The sequence below is a fragment of the Rissa tridactyla genome, chromosome 2, assembly GCF_028500815.1.
Source record: "Rissa tridactyla isolate bRisTri1 chromosome 2, bRisTri1.patW.cur.20221130, whole genome shotgun sequence".
NCBI classification, from domain to species: Eukaryota; Metazoa; Chordata; class Aves; order Charadriiformes; family Laridae; genus Rissa; species Rissa tridactyla.
In genome coordinates this window covers 5,076,349-5,096,368 of record NC_071467.1, presented here as the reverse complement: position 1 = coordinate 5,096,368, position 20,020 = coordinate 5,076,349, and the positions used below count along the sequence as shown (strand labels likewise).

The 20,020-nt window shown below is 44.6% G+C and overlaps 1 protein-coding gene across 1 annotated transcript in view; it reads right to left on the bottom strand.

The window, feature by feature from the left end:
- Nucleotides 1-8,574, bottom strand: part of AGO2 (argonaute RISC catalytic component 2) — a 51,651-nt gene extending 43,077 nt beyond the window's left edge. Inside the window, exon 1 of the mRNA XM_054189381.1 lies at nucleotides 8,325-8,574. Coding sequence (XP_054045356.1) covers nucleotides 8,325-8,355 — 31 coding nt within the window. The 5' untranslated portion in view covers nucleotides 8,356-8,574. The remainder of the gene's footprint in view (nucleotides 1-8,324) is intronic.
- Between the last annotated feature and the right edge of the window lie 11,446 nt (nucleotides 8,575-20,020).

The window sequence follows — 20,020 nt, the reverse complement described above, 5'->3', positions numbered from 1 at the left end:
AAAAAAAAGGCCCATACAAGTTTCCTACAGAGTGGCCTATACCTCCACTGAAATTTTACATTAAAGGGGATTTGAAAGTCAGAAACAATTAGAAAAAAAATAATCGCTACTGTATTCTAATCACATAACGAGACCCAAACAATAAAGCTCCACTTCCTTGCCCCGGTGGGAAGTTTCCTCCTTCTGAATGAAGCTCTCACTTTTTAAAGAACACACCCTTATGCAAATATTCTGAATCCATACGAAGTATTCCTAAGCATTGCTTCATTAAACGCTGAAGCTCTTCCTAAAAAGAAACATACCGGTTTACCAAGACATTCATTCTTCTGTATTGTCATTTCTACATGAACTGGGGTTTCTTCTCTACTTTATTTTTGTTTTGTTTGCGGTTAGAAGGGTTGGTGGTTTTTTGGGTTTTCTTTTTAAACCTATGTCTCTCATTAACTTTCTCAACAGAAATATTCAAGTTAGAAGAGCTGAGGTTGACAAATTCTAATGTTTGACAAACCATACATTTCACCGGCAGTTAAAAAGCACAAACAAGGAAACCCCTGCTCTCCCAAAGTCTTGTCCTCCATGTGGAGGCAAACGAAGATTTCGGAAACGATGGAGGAGTATGATGGGGCAAGAGAGCACAACCAACAGAGGGACCAATAAAAAAAAAAAAAACCAACAAAACAGTAGAAAGGGAGCATTCACTGCAAACCACAAGTCCTATGAAAGGACAATGAAATAAGTGCATTATCTAAGGATAAATGAAGCCAAGAACACAGCAACATTTAGATAGGAATTTACCCTCTGTATGAATAGACGCCTGTCCTTTAACAGTAAACACTTGCTAAACAAGTTTCAGAAGGTATATAACGAGGCCGTAGTAATAATTATGTTTTAAAGCATTATTCATCTACATGACAAGTTTAACTTCAAACAATTTTTAGATTGATCTAGCTAAGCCAGTGAAACCTCCCCTCTTGGGAACTCTTCTAAAATTGGCTTATTTAAAATAAATCTAAATTAGCAGATCCACACACTTCCTACTACTAAATTAAAATTTAAATTTTATTATTTTCTCACATTAATAAGCTCTAATATAAATTTCATGACCGAACTAAGAATACAAAAAAAAAAAAGCACCAGTAAGACAAAAAGTTCTAAAGCTCCAATCTGTGACATTAGCAGCTCAAACAGAGCCACCCACAGTATCTAACACCGCCTGCCAAGTCAGCTCCTCGTCTGGCCAAAAAAGAGTTGCTTTTTTTTTTTTCTAGACTATATACAAAATCATCAATTTGCTTCCCTATACGCAAATCCGTGCTGTAACACCAACATAGTTTCAAAAGTGTATTTCCAAGGTCCCCAAGATGACATGCTGAGATCAGTTATCCTTCAGACTTACACATATTTTATGGAATTATGGGTTATGTGATTTAACTCTTCACACAGGTGAAAGCTAACATTAAGCATTTTCTCCACGTTCCAATTATAAAGCAATTTGTACAAGGGAATGCAATGAGCTCGTTGCCAGAAGATCTGTTAGGGAAGACATGCGGGGCCCAAAACAGTGCAGATGTATGTAGTTATCCTGTATCTCTGAAAAGTTAAATATTTTAACACTTCTCTCCGAGACAGAGACTTTCACAACTGCGGAGCTACTGTGGCATATATTAACACTGGCACCCAGGCCTTAACACCTTCACTTCAGGCCGTAATAAGCTCACATACAACTTGAGCTGGTATAAGACAGAATGAGCACCGAAAGAGCAGCCCTGCCTTCACGCAGCTGTTCAGTCTGCCCTGTGCGTTATGAGTGTTCCTGCAGAGAAGGAAAGCAGTTAAAACTAGCTAGGAGAGGAGAGAAAGGCAAGGAATGAGAGGGACTTAGTTTTAGTTGGGATCAGTCCGCCCAAGAGTGCACAATGCAGCCTCCCACACTAACGCCTGCACGACCGTTTCTTTTGCAGCAGGGATAGATTAGGCTGGTTTAAGATGAATGTAAAACTACAGGCTGATGCATGGACAGTTTTTAAATCTACTTTCAGCAACACAGAGTTTTATTTTTCAGTTGCCTGTTTGATGAAGTTTGAAGGGAGACTAAAACCTACAGCAAAAACAAAACACAACTCAGCAGCACTGGCAAAAAAACAGAAGAGGATAAACAAATTATAGTAGGAGAGAGTGAACTACTCTGGCCACATCTGTGATTAAAAAAAAAAAAAAAAATCTATTTCACAACCCAAATAGAAACAGAATTTGGCAGCACTGTGGACAGCTCAATCAGAACTGAATTCAAAAGACAACACCGATGGCAGCAGAAAAGAAAAACATCAAAGCAAGCTTCGGACTGACTTGATTATGTCATTATCAACGGTACTTTCCCACCTTCTATCATAGTACCATCCCAGCTTCTATCTTGGCTGTGTCCAGTTTTGTAGGTCACATAGTTTTTAAAAAAAAACCCAAAACTTATCTTTCTAGAAAGCCTGGGGATCAGGTACCACATGGCTTCGCAGCTGCGGCAAAGTTATAAAGAAAGATATTTAGGAGAAATATTTTTCCTTAATGCAAAGGGAGACTACAGAAACAGATGAAATAACACTCATACTACAACTTTTTATTTAAAAGCACTAAGTTTACTCTGAAAAGAGAATAGTAAAAGCAAAACAAATTAAAATGGAGAAGTTAAAAATGAATTGCACTAACCTATGGTGCTCGCTAAACACACTGAAAGACACCACCTACTGAAACAGTCGCAAGTATACAAAAACACGGGCATCACCTCAGCCTGAGGATTAAAACAAGCACTTCCTGGACAGTACTAAAAAGTCTCTTTGAAGCACTACTTCTTAGAAATGGCTACTAAAGAGAACTGTGTAGTAACAAATGACAACTCTCCTGTAAGACATGAGATACACTACACAAGTCCAATCTATCTGGGGATGATGCCATTCAGGTCTGCCTTTTCGCAATTTTGATAGCATAAAAAGTATAAGGAAACATTTAAATTCAAATTGGGGTATTACAATAAATAGCAAAAGAAAACACAAAAAAAACCCCTTGCACCGAGTTGGAAAGTGCTGCACTTCCCTAGTCAATAGGGTAAGAGATACTTTACATTCTAGTGGGCTGCTTTGTGTGCACATCAGAAAGGATGCACGATACTAAAGCAAATTAATTGGACAATGCGTGGAACAGATCCCGACCCACAGCCATTACAGTTAAAACTCTGTAATATTTTCCACCAGCTATTTTTTTTTCTAATTCATAACTTACCAAAAATAAAATACTGGAGGCTGACTTTCTTAATTTTCAAATTTAGTAATATTTTCTGGTAGTCTGAGTATTAGAAATTCCGTCACTAAAATTATGACCACGTATTCCGCCAAAACTTGAAATAAGGGAGGCAATACACAACGAAATTTTCATGAGTCTTACAAGTTTGTAAAGCTATTGTCAGCACATGCTTAGCCAACATTAACAAGACTTCTATTAGGCATCTAAAGTTCCCAATTAGTTATAACTGCCTATGTTTGCAAAGTCCATTGAGCAGTTAGAAGTTTACTGCGTTCATTGACTTGATTCCTGCAATTTCTGGAAGGCCAACAGTATTTAGAAGGGCTGCTTTCTGAAATGGAAAAATCCTTCCTTCCTATACTGTTCAAAGTAGGCAGAAGAACAGACCATCATATGATAACTTAAGGCATATTTTCTTTTATAGAGTTGAAACATTTAACTCCCTTTCCCACCCTTCTGTGAAACAGAGGAAGACTAGTGGTAACAGCAGTGCGAGAGGGTATACAAATTATGAAAGCGGCACTTTCCTGGAAGTCAGGAAAGTTTGGCTGTTCCTCTGTACTCTTTCAATATACATTACAACACACCAAGCACGTATGAGTACACGATGATTCTGCAAACATGAAAAATATCAAGACAAAGTAAAAATCAGTGTACAAAATCCCATGTAACTGCAGTTTCAGCAAAGTAATCCCTGCTGAAAAACATGTTTCACTTTTCATATAGCAAATAGTATACTCCAGTTCACTAAAGAAAGGAGAAAGTTTTGGTTCACATGTATGACAACATCAATTATCTTTTCATCAAATGACTAACTCATCTTTAAGCCACCTTAAGACTACACAGCCAGCTGAAGCAACACAGTAATACGCAGCCGTCGTCTTCTTTAGGGAAATGTATTGGCCATGACAAAAATACGCTTGAAAAAGTTACACTGCATTTTGTAGTTTGTAACGTTCTCAAATGCAATCTAAATTTAAGGAAAAATTCTTACACAAAAAGGAAGAGAGCTGAAGCTGTACATTAAGTTCCCATTTCCTCTTCTATGTATGGCAGCTTACAATGAATTTCAACATAATTTACTGCCTAAAATTAAGCCAAAGAAACTGGGCAACTCTAATACCAGCAGAGCTAGTACAGTAAGAGCAGGTCCAGATCCATCCCCAAAACACAAAAAGCCTTTCTAAGAAGAGAAGGGCAGACCCTTGAGAGAAGGTACAAAGGAGTTCTTGCTGTTACTGGAGCACGAGCTAAGAGGACGCTGGTGGAGTTAAATTCCATGATATGAAGATGTTGCCATTTCTGACACGGTAAGAAAGGCACAAGCACAACCTTCCCTGCACCACACTTTAAGACTAAAGAGTCCTAAAGAAAATCAACACCCAACCATCACATATCTTCAAGAAAATATACGGGAGTTAAAAAGAAGTACACACACTGAAAAACAAGAAAGACTTAGAAGTTTCAAGAGTCTATTAACAATTTTAAAAAGTTAACTTAAAACTAAACGCCAAGTGAGAAAATAACCTTTGTTTCACTAGTTTGATAGTTCAAAGTTGTTTCTTGTGCAAGGAAAAGAAGTTTATATTTTACATGCAAAGTCGTAACTCCCTTCACAAACACACTCTTTTTCAGAGCGCTTCAGCAATAAATTAAGACCTTGAGTAGCAAGCAAAAATCAAATATCCTTTCAAAGAATAAAAAGACAATCTATAGTATGCAAAGTTCAGAATTTATAAACATATGAATACCAAGCAGTGTATGTTACAGAAGTTTAGGCAAGTTTTAATCAATTCTTTAAACTAAATTACAGTAATTTTATTATGCTGCTTTGACATTTTTCTGTCCTTCTAGAAACATCTTCCAAAACATAGCAGTATCAAACTTCTTTTTCTTAAAAAAAACCCCAAAAACATATCTCTTATTTTTTCAGGTTTTTTTTTACTTTTCACCGTTTCTTGAAGGCAAGGAAAAACTATATGGGTGCAGTGTTTCAGCAAATTCAACAAGAAGTGAAGAACTCAAACAGTATTTGGGAAAAAGGAACAGGGATCATAGGTTTCCTAACCACAAAAACAGTGATTTCACGATGTCCTCCTCTAGTATAAAAAAAAATCTTACTCCCAATGTAACAGCATGTTTGAACAAAGTTTCCACATTCAGCAGCAATTTTTTGAAATTAGTCAGATATGGCCTCCTAACTTGCTTTATACTGTTTCCAGAAAAAGAATTAAGATTAAAATAGCAAACCCTGTGGCAAATTGAGCGATTACGCTGGCAGGAGGCCAGCACCACAGGCACCCTCGGAATGGGGTTGGCTGCGGTGTCCAGTTTGGCGAGGGGAGCTGGAAGAGCAAAGTAGCTTGTACGCATCGGCAGCATTCGGAGAAGCAAACGGCGGCAAGATCTAAGTTACAGGAGATATGAATGGAGCGTTTATGCGGTGACAAGGATGTGCTGACAGACATGTAGAGGCTGGAGTTCTTGCGCATTCACGGCAGCTGTGGCTCAGTGAATGGTTGTAAACCACACTTCTTGCTCACTCCTCGGCACAGGATTTCAGCGTACATTCATTTTATAGGTATCAGATTAATGTATGGAAGGGGACTTTCACTGGCAGCTCGCAAGCCACACGTAGTCTTACACAAGACATCCCGCTGACAGTCCCTATTTCCAGACAGGTTCACAGTACAGCCATACTCTCCTAAAAGACTCTACTCGAATGCCCTGCCTTATGATTTGGTGTGGAGCAGCAAGCCATTTGGGCTGCTAGAAGCCACTGGGCTGCTAAGGCTCTCTGTGGATGATTTCACAGGAAGGAAACGGAGCGCCTCGCAACGTGGAGAACAACTTGCAGCTCATACCCCAGAACAGACACCGTCACTGCCCAGCTCTGCGTACGGGGAAAGGGCTGAGCCACAGAGATAAACTAGGAAGTAAACAAGAGAGAAGATGAGCTTGACTGGAGGGAGCAGAATAGCAGGAGCCTGAGACACTTGTAGCAACCTAGGACTCGGTAAAAGTATAGTGGTGGTTTTATCAAGACCACGAAGAGGAGGTTTTTCCAGTACGGAAAAAATACCCTTACACACTGAACGTGGGTTCTTGATGCTAAACAGCAGCCACCAACGCTGGTGCTATGGAAGTAAGATCATTCCAAGCGAAAGGGAGTGTGGTAGGATCAGACAGGGAGCACAGAAAGGAAGGTAGAGACACTCTTATGTGTAAAACTACTCTCAGCCCATAGATTGGCAATATTTTCAAGGATTTAGCTCCTTACGTATAGCTTTGGAAAAGATGCATCAATAGGAGGTGAACATAACAGCCTTAGCAACAACAGTACAATTTGAGCACCATGAACAGCCGTAAACTGAAAGCATACCTGTACCTGAGCATGAGAACCTGACACTAAAAGCCAGCAAATGATTAAATCAATAGTTATACACAGTTACTGGTACTGAAATCTGCAAATGATGTTATACATGAAACCAAAATCTTGAACATCAGTCTGGATTCACACAGCTACAGAGACCTATCTTCCTGTTGTGCCTAGTAAAAGCCTTCGTGCACTGTAGAAAGAAAAGCAAGAAAGTAAAAACACGAGCTGTACTTTAAGAGGAAAACAATCATCCAGACTGTCTGTCTTGATTCTTGTGCCTTCAAGAGAATCAAATCAAAGAAAAGAAGCCAGCACCTAACTGTGGATCCTAAGATGTAAATGCTCTTACAGTAGAAGCATTCATAAAAGTTGCAGTAAAAGACATCTCAGCTACAGGTCCCACGTTTCACTACACTACTCTTTGCTAGATTATCCCTCTAAGGCAAAAGATTTTATGCAAAACTGTTGAGAAAAGTAACATAAAATAAAGTTCCATTTATTTTGAAACTTTTCTATACGGAAAGTAGGTACCAGTCACCCAAACACCATAGTTTCTAGATTAGAAAAGAATCCTCACCACAGAAACAGCCTATCACTGAAAAGAAAAAAAAAACACCGTTGTGTTAACTGCACAAACTTCCACAGCACCCGTGTATCCTTCCCCTAAATAATATTAAAAGTCCCTGAGCGAGACGGTAACCTTTCTTCTCTCCACATTCATCGTTCCTTTGCGCCCAGATTTCATTCCACCACGGCGACTGAAGACACCTAACTAAACCGATAACCTCTTCCAGCCCTACCCGACGCGTGGATACGGTTTCTCTCCCGCTAAACAACACAAACTAACTCGACACAGCCGTCGGCGAACCCGCCGTGAGCAAAGCCCGGCCAGAGCGGCCTGAACCGCCGGTATCCCGGGAGGATGCGGCGGCTGCGAGGATCTGGGCGGGAGGAAATGGAGACCCCGGTCCGTGCCGCGCTGCCAGCAGGAGGCCGAGCTGGCAGGAACAGCCGAGCGTCGGCCTGGGGAAGGCGGCACGTAGCGCACAGCCGAGGGGACGAGGTCGGGCCGGGGAGTGCGTCTGTGTGGGTGTGGGGGGGGAATCTCCGCCATCTCCCACCACCCCCAGCAGCCACCGCAGCCGCGAGGGGAACCCCTCGCCCGGCAGAGGGGTGCAGCCCCCTCGCCTCAGCCCCCCTCCGCCGCCTCAGGGCTCCCCCCCGCCACCGTTCCCTCAGGCCGGGGCCAGCCCCCCGCCGGCGGCAGAGGGAGGGGAGAGGAGGGCAGGGGAAGGCGACCCTCCCCTCAAAGGGGCCTCCGGACACGCAGGCTGGCTCGCCGAAGTGGCGGCGGCAGCCTGACCCCTCCTTCCCCCGTGAGGGCGGCCGGCGGCTGCAGCCAGGCCCAGGCCGGAGCGGGAGGACGTGGGGGGGGGGGGGGGGTATCGTGCCGCCTCCCGCCCTGACAGACCGCCGCGTGCGCCAACGGTCACCCCCCTCACAGACACCCTCTCACAGGCATCCCCTGCTCACAGATACACGCACACACAGGGCCACCGAGCTCCAACCCCGCCGCCCCGAGGGAGGAAGAGAAACTCGTTCCGGCGGGCGGCCCCCCCCGCCCGGAGGATGGAAAAACCGGCCGAAGCCTCACCGGGTCCGGCGGAGGTGGCTCCCGGGTACATGTCTCCGTGTGCGGCGGAGGAGGCGGCGCCTCTCTCCCGGTCCCTACCGCGGCGGCAGCTCCAGGGGAGGAAAGGGGAGGGAGCCCGAGCCCCGGCTACGCTGTGGGGGGAAGGAGGAGGAAGGGGAGGGGAGGGGAGGGGGAAGGAAAAGAAAAGGGGAAAGGAGGGGGGGGGAAAAGAAAAGAAAAGAGGGAGGAGGGCCGGGCCGACGCCGGGAAACCAGGTTACTCGGCGGCACTGAGGAGCGGGGCGGTGGGTGGGGAGAAGGGAGGAGCCGCGGGGTCACGGGGAAGGGGCGCTCCGCCCGCCGCCACCGCCTCCTCCTGCCCGCCGCCGCCTCCTCCTGCCCGCCGCCGCCTGAGGGGCCCCGCTCGCCGGCCGGGCGGTGGGCACGGGCCGAGCCCAGCACCAGCAGCCTACCCTCCGCTGTTGGAGCCCAGCACGGCTCTGCCGCCTCCTTCTGCTCCCCCGCACGAATCTCATCCGCTGGATCCGAGCGGCTCTGCCCCAGCCCTGCCCTCCTTGTGCTTTGCTCTTCTTACAGCCCGGCAGCGTGGTCAACCAGACACCGACCGTGTGTGCCAGGTGCCTTTCTAGGCCCTGGGGTCAGCCACCACCATGAACGTTGGTACGTTTTTTACCAAGCCTCTGCCTTAGGCAGGAGCAACCTCAACAGTTTTGGGCCCCTCGCTACAAGAAAGACACTGAGGTGCTGGCGCAGGTCCAGAGAAGGACAACGGAGATGGTGAGGGGTCTGGAGAACAAGTCTTGTGAGGAGTGTCTGAGGGAGCTGGGGGTGTTCAGCCTGGAGAAGAGGAGGCTGAGGGGAGACCTTGCTCTCTACAACTACCTGAAAGGAGGGTGTAGAGAGGTGGGGGTTGGTCTCTTCTCCCAAGTGATAGGACAAGAGGAAACGACCTCAAGTTGCACCAGGGGAGGTTTAGACTGGATATTAAGAAAAATTTTTACACTGAAAGGGTTGTCAAGCATTGGAACAGGCTGCCCGGGGAAGTGGTTGAGGCACCATACCTGGAGGTACCTCAAGGTAGACAGGTAGACGTAATGCTTAGAGATGTGGTTTAGTGATGGTTTTTGTCAGAGTTAGCTTGATGGCTGGGATGGATGATCTGAAAGGTCCCTTCCAACTTAGGCAACTCTGTGATTGTATATGTGTATGCTGCAGCCAGGACTGCTAGAGACTTGTTCCATCTTTCAGTGAGACCTTGGAAAACACTAAGCTCTCCCCTACCTCTCCTTCAAGGCAGTCTGCCTGGTTATGCATGTTTAAAAGGGATGCTGGAACGGCATCAATATTGCACATACTGCTTGATCTTGAATGCCATGTTTACTTGAAAATTGGATTTGATTGTTTAATTTCTTTTCTTCCTCCCCAACGCCCTATGAGTCAAAAGGCAACGCTGCTGTGAAAACCTCAGATCAGTCACCTCGTGGATCTCACTCCACAGCACATCCACTTTTTGTTGTATCTATGAAACCCAGATGTGGTGTGGTACCTTACTGTCTTGTACAACCAGATAATCTCTGGCCCTACGTATGTCAAGTTTAGTACCGGGGAATACCAACAAGCAATAACGTGAAAGAGGCATGGTATTGGTCAATCTGATGCACTGAGGCCCAGGACATATTCGTCATGATATGGAACTGTCATTATTTTGCAGTCACCTCATTGGTACCTCTTCCTTTCAGAAGGAGAAAGTGTGAAAAAAAATCTTAAACCTGCTGAGGAGGCAAAGAGCAAGTTACTGATGCTTGTTTCCACCAGAAAGTGTTACCTACAGAATTACGCTATAGGAGCTATGATCCACGCTTTCATTCACCTGCTCCATTTTGATGTGTAAGCCTTTAAAAAAAATAACGCTGTTCTCATCCCAGAACAGTCAAGCCCCTTCAAAGTCAACTGAATTCCACTGAACTCCATCAGTAAATATTATCTGCCAAGGGACGAGAGTGAACATACTGCTCGTATGGTTCGTCAAACCAATTAATACCCTCTTTCATCAGTTCATCTCTGAAGTGATATAGAAGCATCTCACTATTCCAAAGTTACATCAACTATATGTTTACTCTTCCCTTTGGGTCATACTTGCAGATATTCAAGGGTTGGTATTAACAGCTCAGCTTTCACTTCAAGTCTACTGTTCCTGAAACCATTGTCACCACTGGAGTTTCCACTGGAGTTGCTGGAAAGTAAAGGTTTACCAGTAACTAAAAAAATAAAGGACAAAATCATGGGTCAAATTTAGTTCTAGAGTAAAGCCAAGTAAGTCTAGCAAAATTATATAGATAAACTTTGAAGATAGACTTGCCAAGGGAGCTGGCAAAGGGGTTGCTCTTTCCCCTCTCTGAAGAGTTGGGTAATATTTTTGCACAACCACCAAAAATTTCTGGTTTCTGCTATATAACCTTGCTAGAGGCTGAAAGAGGCGGGAGGGGGGATGAGGGGGTGGTAGAAATCCCCCAAACTAAGAGCCTAAGATAACTAAAGAGAGTTATCTGAAGCAACTTTGGCCTTTCTGCTCTATTAGATAGTATTAAATGCTGAGGTGATGGGGAAAACCATGCACTCCCTGTTATCAACTTTTTTTTTTTATTCTATATTTAAATCAATCTCTTCAATCTGATCAGGAAGGTAACTCCCTCTAACATTACACATACCGCTGTGCCTGTTAGAGCTTCTGCATTTAAGTACAAGACAGCATAAAAATACACCGATGGGTTTCTAGAAAAGTCCACCTGACTAATTTGGTCACCCTGACGAGCAGCACTGCAGCTAACCTCCATCAGATCACATTCATAGACACGTGGAGTAAGCCCAATACAGACTTCCAGGAAAGTGGTTCCTATAGATGGACAAAAAACCCAAATTCACTGAGTGTTGGACACATAACCACAGAAAATTCTGTCTCACCTTTCCACATCATTTTGCTTGTGAAATCCTGCCCTGAAAGCAGCAGCCAGTGGAGCTTACATGCTGAAGGGATGTACCGACATGGAACTTCATCAGATACCTCACACAATTGGAAAAGAAAAAAAAAGAAGTAGATTATGGTACTCTGCTAGCAGTTTGAAAATAGCAAGCTAACAAGCAACAGGAGATAGGTGAAATCTAAGGGGAGGTTTCACAACACAATGAACACGTATCCCACACTTCTCTTGGGCTCCACAGGATTCTCTGCAATTGATTTCAGAAATTCCCTGGAAAACAGAAATCCCGAAACCAGCAATTAATACCTGGAACACCGTAGAGTGCAATATACTCGTATTGATTTGAAGCTGATTTTTGTGGATTTAGCACTTCCTAAGCAAAAGGGCTTATCGCTGTGTATACATGCCTGCAGACTTGCACAATCAGTCAAATAATGGAGTTAAATAGTTTTATTTCGGCACTGTTTTCTCGTGTAAAAGTCCTGCTGTTCCTGCAGGCTGTTTTCATGCTACTGCACACTTGCAGCAGCATTTCTGTGTTACTGAGGAAAGGAGAGTCACAGCTCTCTTCTACCTCTGTTCTTGAAGTAACAGGACGCACGCTCATTTTGCGCCGTGTCACTCGCTTTATTTCTAATGCTTTTTGTCACTGACAATTGACGTTTTGGAGCACAGCGAAACCTAATTATGTCTCACCGGGCAATTTCACCCCAAAAAAGACCTCAGTTTTTGAAAAGGTTTGCTTTGAAAGAGTGTTTTGAAAGCTCTATAAACCCATTCTTTTTTGCATGCTTTTTATATCCTATATCAATGATTATATAGTAGTATAAGAAGAACTGCTTAAACACTTAAAATCAGGTTTCTCTAAAGAAAAAAACTGAGTGACTGTTCAACATAATGCCTACTGTAACTGCTGGATTTCAGGATGACATTTCCCAGAACTGATATCTCTCAAGGAAGTAATTATTAGTTTTGAAAAACTGATCATTTTCTAATAATTTTGGAAGTAAAGATGGTATTTAGGAACAGCTTTTAAAAATCATTTGTATCAGCAGGAGCAATCTGGGGAAAATATTTTGTATACAAATAGGCTAATGACAAATGATATGGCTTTTCTTTTGATGAGAAAACATACATTGATCTTGCTAGGTAACAATCCTTCCCTTTGTAAACTAAATTAATTTTAAAAAACCCCACAGTTTGTAAATGTCTTTTAGTCTTTGGTAACAATGACACAGTGGCAAAAAATTTTACTCGGAGCAGAAAGATGTAAATTTTATTCTTGAATCTGTGGGGATTTAAGCTTATATTTTCCAGCTCTCAACTGGCCTAACTTTTAAGATATTATCCTGGAGTGCGTGCATTAGACTTCTCACATAGTCTCTGTTCTGCTTTGCATAAGAATATAAAATGAGTGAGATCAGGACAAGAGAGAAGACGACCACAACTCTGTGATCTAATGTGTTCACATGGTTACAAAGACTTTGAGGGGTCTGGTCTCCTCCCCGGGGACTGTTTATTATTTTACAATTACTGATTTAATCACAATTAATCCATGCTAGAGGGACCAAAAGCTGATTATTTTTTTCTCTCCTCAACTAGATGACTGTCCTAATTGCTAAGGTACAAAACCATACTTGATTTGTTTTGCCAAATTAATTGCAATACTTATTTATTAAAAAAAAACCCAAACAACACAAACCAACCCAAAATATTTATTATTATTAGATTACTAACTTCAGTTCACTCAAGAAAGACTGAACTTTTCTAGGTGGTCAAGGCCAACAATACAAGTAAACACTTATGCAGACGATGCAGCACCACCTATTGGGGGTATGTTAGGTATGCCGATTATTACAGTTTTAAGTAGTGACAGAGTTTTGTTCTCTGTGTAAAAACCTAGTTATCAAAAACGAAAACCCAGCTAGGGAGAAAAGTAGTTTCCAAAAAGAGGATAAGGGAAGCAAATACTGTACTGGAGACTGTTCATAAACAAACGTGGAGAAAACAGCTTAATGGTCTATAGCTGCTTTGTCAAATCTAAAAAAAAAACCAAAAACCTCACCAGACTCAACAGGGCACAGTAGGAGCAACTCCAAAAAACAGTGGAAAACATTTGCATGAGGGGGTGACTGCTCTGGTTAACAGCACATAACTCAAACAGATCAGGGCAAGCCGATTATCTACCAACACCTTCCCTCCCTTGGGAGTCGGAAAGACTTTAACCCATTGCCCAAAGGCACCCAAAGCTGAAGGTGTTGGCATGAATCATAGCCTCATTTAGTTTGAAAAGACCCTTAAGATTATTGAGGCCAACTGTTAACCTAACACTGCCAACTGCACCACTAAACCGTGGCCCTCAGCGCCACATCTACACATCTTTTAAATACCTCCAGGGATGGACACTCAACCACTTCCCTGGGCAGCCTGTTCCAATGCTTGACAACCCTTTTGGTGAAGAAGTTTTTCCTAATATCCAATCTAAACCTCCCTTGGTGCAACTTGAGGCCATTTCCTCTTGTCCTATCGCCTGTTACGTGGGAGAAGAGACCGACCCCCACCTCTCTACACCCTCCTTTCAGGTGGTTGTAAAGAGTGAGAAGGTCTCCCCTCAGCCTCCTTTTCTCCAGGCTGAACACCCCCAGCTCCCTCAGACACTCCTCACAAGACTTGTTCTCCAGACCCCTCACCATCTCCGTTGCCCTTCTCTGGACGTGCTCCAGCACCTCAGTGTCTTTCTTGTAGCGAGGGGCCCAAAACTGGACACAGCACTCGAGGTGGGGCCTCACCAGTGCCGAGTAGAGGGGGACGATCACTGCCCTAGTCCTGCTGGCCACACTGTTCCTGACACAGGCCAGGATGCTGTTGGCCTTCTTGGCCCCCTGGGCACACTGCTGGCTCATATTCAGCCGGCTGTCGACCAACACCCCCAGGTCCTTTTCTGCCCAGCAGCTCTCCAGCCACTCTGCCCCAAGCCCGTAGCGTCCATGGGGTTGTTGTGGCCCAAGTGCAGGACCCGGCACTTGGCCTTGTTGAACCTCAGACCATTGGCCTTGGCCCATCGATCCAGCCTGTCCAGATCCCTCTGTAGAGCCTTTCTACCCCGTTAATGATGATCAACAACCTGAAGTACATTAGTGTGGCTAATTGCTAAAACCAGGAGATATGGGCAATTGTATAGCCAAATTAGGATTCTGCCAGGGCCAATGAACAATTTAGACCATTTGCATGGTTTAAACACGAAAAAAATAATGAACTACTGAAGAAAGAAAGGGAACTGTACAGAGATAAAGGTGGACTCTATCTATTGTAACTACCTGATACAGCTTATTTACTTTTAAGTCCTCTCACTGTCATACAGTGATTGCTTTTAGGAGATAATGGTGTCTATACGGAAGATGAAAGTGATTCTGGGCAAGACAAAGCCCATTTAGAGGCTCAGGGAATCTCACCTTTCTTTTTTTTTCGGTCAAGCAGTCATATCTTTTCTCCTTTTTGGGCATGCAAATGACTTTACTACCTGCTGGTCTTATACTTGGCGAAGTTTTTAACTTATGTATTGTTTCATGTTTTGAAATGTTGTTTTCAAGTCAGTAGACTTTGCCATTTCACTTACCCTATTTGTTCTTGCTTCCTTAGTATGGCGTCACAATACAACGCAGTTTTTTAGAACCACAGAACAATCACTATGCAGACTTTAATGCTAGTTTGTTTTGAAGCCACGTCTCATGCTGTGATGTGTAAGTGTGGGATAACAGCAAGGGCCCTGAAACTATGGGTGCAGGCAGAAGGCAAAGTCCCCCAAACCATCAATAACTTATGGTCAGGTATTGGTCATTGAAAAAGAGCAGCCTTTATTGCTGGGAAAAGGCTCTTTTAAGAAAGGAAGAGTCACCTCGGTTCGTCCGCACCTTGGTGATGTTCTCCTTTCTTGGCTGGTAAGTAATGAACAAGCATATCCAGCCAAATCTCTGCCACTGCTCTTTGCCATCCTCTAAAGTGTAAAATTTCCACCTCAGGGATGTTTCATACCCAAGTTACTTGTTTTGTTTATCACGAAGACACTCCTGTGCTATCCTGTAACAGCTTGCTAGCAACACAATTTTATTATCGTCCTAAACCAGAACATCGGTTTTCTGTACCGAGTCCCAGTAACTCACCACCCTGGAATTAACTCACTATTGTAGAATACGCAGGAGCATGTACACTTTTTTTTTTTTTTTAAGCCCCCATCTATTTGCTAAAAATTCATCTAGAATGGAGACTGTTCTGCTCCGAAAGGATAGCAATGTGTTAAATAGAGTGTACAAGGTATAGACAGTTACAGGATCAGAGGTGAAAAGCACATACCACTGCAGATTTCTAGACCTTACCCCTTGGAATTCAGCTTTATTAGCCGGCAATCCCAACTGGATAGTTAGGCCTCAAAAAGCTTTGGGAAGCAGTAAAACTGGGTTTTTTTATGGTTCTTATTACATAGTGATTTGTTTTCATCATATATTTATTCCAAGCCCCTACAGAGCAGCCGTATCAGTGTCACTCAACAGATGCAGCAAGACAGCCATGAAGCAAGGATGCAGGCAAATCTCATTTAATTAACATCTTTACCAACGAAAGCCTAAGCCTATGTGAATGTCACATTTAAATTTTAAGTCTTCGTATTTTATTTTTTAACAATGCATCAGCATTTTTAATAATTTTTAGCTTAAGGGCTGTTACATCAGAACTGTTACGAGTGTTCCTCCTCCCTCTGTTAGGGCTCATACAAATGCCCGTTCCTACTTTCACCACTAAAACACAACAGAAAAAGCTGGGCCATGCATTCACCTGTCTTCATATCCACAATAGGAATGCTGTAGCCAAATATATTCCATTTCAGTACAACAGCACTAATCATTGCAATCAACAGCACTAATCATTGCAATCAACAGCACGACATGCTGATCATTGCAACAAGAATCCCTGGAATGCAGAGAACTTGCAAGTTCACTGAAGGTAGATTTCCTCTACTGGCTAAAGAGATCAATGATACATAGCCGCTATTTAAATCCTGCAAAAATAAGTTACTTTCTGTTTAACACAGGATGTTTTCAGTGGAGCAGACGTTTCAGGTGCTGAATCTGACGCTTTTGGGTTTATTAGATGGCAGTACCTTTAGACATAAAGCAAAAGCAATCTGAGCAGCTCCTTATGTGGGCTGGTCTAATCTTCAGTTCCTTCTTCATATATGTAAATATAATCTGGTGTGGGATCCACTTAGGAGGGAATCTTTCTTGTTTGAATAGCTTGGGTCTCCTACAGCATTTTTAGCCTATTGACGAGCTGTGCATTTCCAGAGGTGCTGTAGTAGGAGTTATTCTGAGATCCTGACGCCCTTGAACAAACTCCACTTTCTGCTTTCTGATATTTAGAGCGTAGTTATTTACTATATATTAGCTTCCTTCATAAGCAAATTATGACTGGTCTCTATTAAGCCTATAATTTTGTTGTTTGTTTGCACATTTCCATTACTAATTTCCCAGACCGCCTTCATTGGCAAGTTCATTTTTCATTTGATTGAAAGTTGTTGTTAGTTTTCAGTCAGATCGTCTCATGGCGGTGGTTTTGGCAGTGTTAGGTTAACGGCTGGACTCAATGATCTGAAAGGTCCCTTCCAACCTAGACGATTCTATGATTCTATGGACCTCTCGGCACAGCTCCAAGTGCTTTCATGTGGGAGGCTGCGGAAATACTGGAGTGGGGGACAGACAAGGCAGGTTAATGCAAGTCATTTGTGAAATCCCACCCTCAAGTACCTAATAATGACAGAGGTTCCAGGATATTACATCCTAGTGGAAGGATGCATTTATTTGCTACTTTGAGTTAGGTACTAAAAATGTAGACATTTGCCCTGTGCCTTGTATAGGAAGTTTAAGTAATTGCTGAAATTGAGAGCTGGTGACCCCGCTAACAGGGTTAAGTACCCACAAGTTACGTGCTGAGCACTCTGCATTTCTCATCTCCGGCAGTAAGTACTGTCAAATCTTCATTTAGTGAAATCTTGAGTTGTTTCTGATCATGAGGAAGGTATGGATACAAGAGGTCAAGTCCCTCTTGCCTACCTTGGTTTTACTTGCAATGGTCTAATAAATCCTCAGAATTTTTATGAAGGAGCGTTACAATAGTAGGCTGTTGGATACAAGTTGCTTGTAATGGAAAATTGTCATTTTAGGATTCTAAGCTTTCAGGCTTTTTGCAAATCCTTGAATAATTTTGCTCAAGCTTATTTTTCAAAGTTTGACCTATTTATCATAGAATCATAGAGTGGTTTGGGTTGGAAAGGACTTTTAAAGGTCATCTACTCCAGCCCCCCTGCAACGACCGGGGACATCTTCAACTAGATCAGGTTGCTCAGAGCCTGACCAACCTGACCTGGAATGTTTCCAGGGATGGGGCATCTACAGCCTCTCTGGGCAGCCTGGGCCACTGTTTCACTACCCTCAGTGTAAACAATTTCTTCGTTATATCTAGTCTAAATCTACCCTCTTTTAGCTTAAAGCAATTACCATTTGTCCTGTTGCTACTGGCCCTGCTAAAAAGTTTGCCCCATCTTTCCTGTAGGCCTCCTTAAGGTAGGGGAAGGCCGCAAGAAGATCTCCCTGGAGCCTTCTCTTCTCCTGAACAACCCCAACTCTCTCAGCCTGTCCTCACAGCAGAGATGCTCCAGCCCTCGGATCATCTTCATGGCCCTCCTCTGGACTTGCTCCAACAGGTCCATGTCCTTCTTATGCTGGGGTCTGCAGAGCTGGACGCAGTACTTCACGCGGGCTCTCAGCAGAGCAGAGGGGCAGAATCACCTCCCTTAACCTGCTGGCCACGCTGCTTTTGCTGCGGCCCGGGATGTGGTCGGCTTTTCGGGCTGGGAGCACACATTGCCGGCTCATGTCCAGCTGTTCATCCTGCAGTACCCCCAAGTGCTTCTTGGCAGAGATGCTCTCAATCCCTTCATCCCCAGCCTGTGCTGATACGGGGGCTTGCCCCGACCCAGGTGCAGGACCCTGCACTTGGCCTTGTTGAACCTCATGAGGTTCACATGGGCCCACTTCTGGAGTCTGTCCAGGTCCCTCTGGATGACATCCTGTCCCTCAGGCATGTCAGTCGCACTACTCAGCTTGATGTCATCTGCAAACATGGTGAGGGTGCACTTGATCCCACTGCCTGTGTCATTGATGAAGATATTAAACAGTACTGGTCCCAACACAGCCCTGTCCCACTACTCTCTGGATTCAACCATCCAACCAATTCCTTATTCACTGAACCCATCACATCCATACCTCTCCAATTTAGAGAGAAGGACCCTGACAAAGGCCTTACGGAAGTCCAGATAGACAACATCTGTAGTTCTCCCCTTATCCACTGATGTAGTCACTGCATCATAGAAGGCCACTAGATTGGTCGTGCGGGACTTGCCTTTGGTGAAGCCATGTAGTAGACACAAACCACCAGGTTCCTTTTGTTGCCTCGGTCTCTAATTCTTACCCATAAGCTTTCAGCCTGCTCATGGCTATTCTTCAGAGACAGCTCTTCACACTCTAACAGCCTGTACCCATCACCAGCCGCACACCAGTCATGGGATTCATCCCACCAAGTTTCAATAACGGCAACTAGGTTGTCGCTTTCTAGCAGCACAGTGGCTTCCAGCTTCTCCTTGTTTGTTGGCCACTCTGCATGCATTGGCGTAGAGGCACTTCAGGTGGGCTGTTGGCCGTGTCACCTTCTTAGAGGAACACTCCTTAATTCCTTTGAGGTATTTCCCTGGTGTTCCTCTGTTGGTTCCTATTACCTCAGAAGCCCCTGGCTCATCTCAGCAAGACTTCAAGTGTTCTGCAGCATAGACAACACATCTCAGAGCTACAAGCTGAGAGACCTTGCTAACACCCCTCTAACCTTGGCATGTCATCCCATGGCTTGTCTGTCACGGGCAATCCTGATATTGTCCCCCTCCCCTTTCAAGCCTAGTTTAAGCTCTGTCAGTGAGCCCTGATAGCTCATGAGCAAAGACCCTCTTTCCCCTTTGAGAAAGCTGAATCCCATCCGACAGCAGCAGGCCTGGTGCTGGTCTTGGGCTGCGGGACCACCTGGGTCTTGGGCTCCCCACCTGGAGAACTGCATCCAGCTCTGGAGTTCTCAGCACAGCAAGGACATGGACCTGTTGGAACGGGTCCAGCAGAGCGCCACGAAGATGCTCCGAGGGCTGGAGCCCCTCTGCTGTGAGGACAGGCTGAGAGAGTTGGGCTTGTTCAGCCTGGAGAAGAGAAGGCTCCGGGGAGACCTTAGAGGCCCTTCCAGTCTCTAAAGGGGCTACAGGAGAGATGGGGAGGGACTCTGGATCAGGGAGTGGAGCAATAGGGCGAGGGGTTTCAAACGGAAGGAGGGGAGATTTAGATTGGATATCAGGAAGAAATTCTTGACTGTGAGGGCGGTGAGACACTGGCCCAGGTTGCCCAGAGAAGCTGTGGCTGCCCCATCCCTGGAGGTGTTCAAGGCCAGGCTGGACAGGGCTTGGAGCAGCCTGGTCTGGTGGGAGGTGTCCCTGCCCATGGCAGGGGGTTGGAACCAGATGGCCTTTAAGGTCCCTTCCAACCCAAGCGATTCTATGATTTATCCCACGGCCGGGGCCCTCAGGCGGCGGGCGGCGGGACCCGGGGGGACCCGGAGGCCCTCCGAGGCCGCCCGCGCC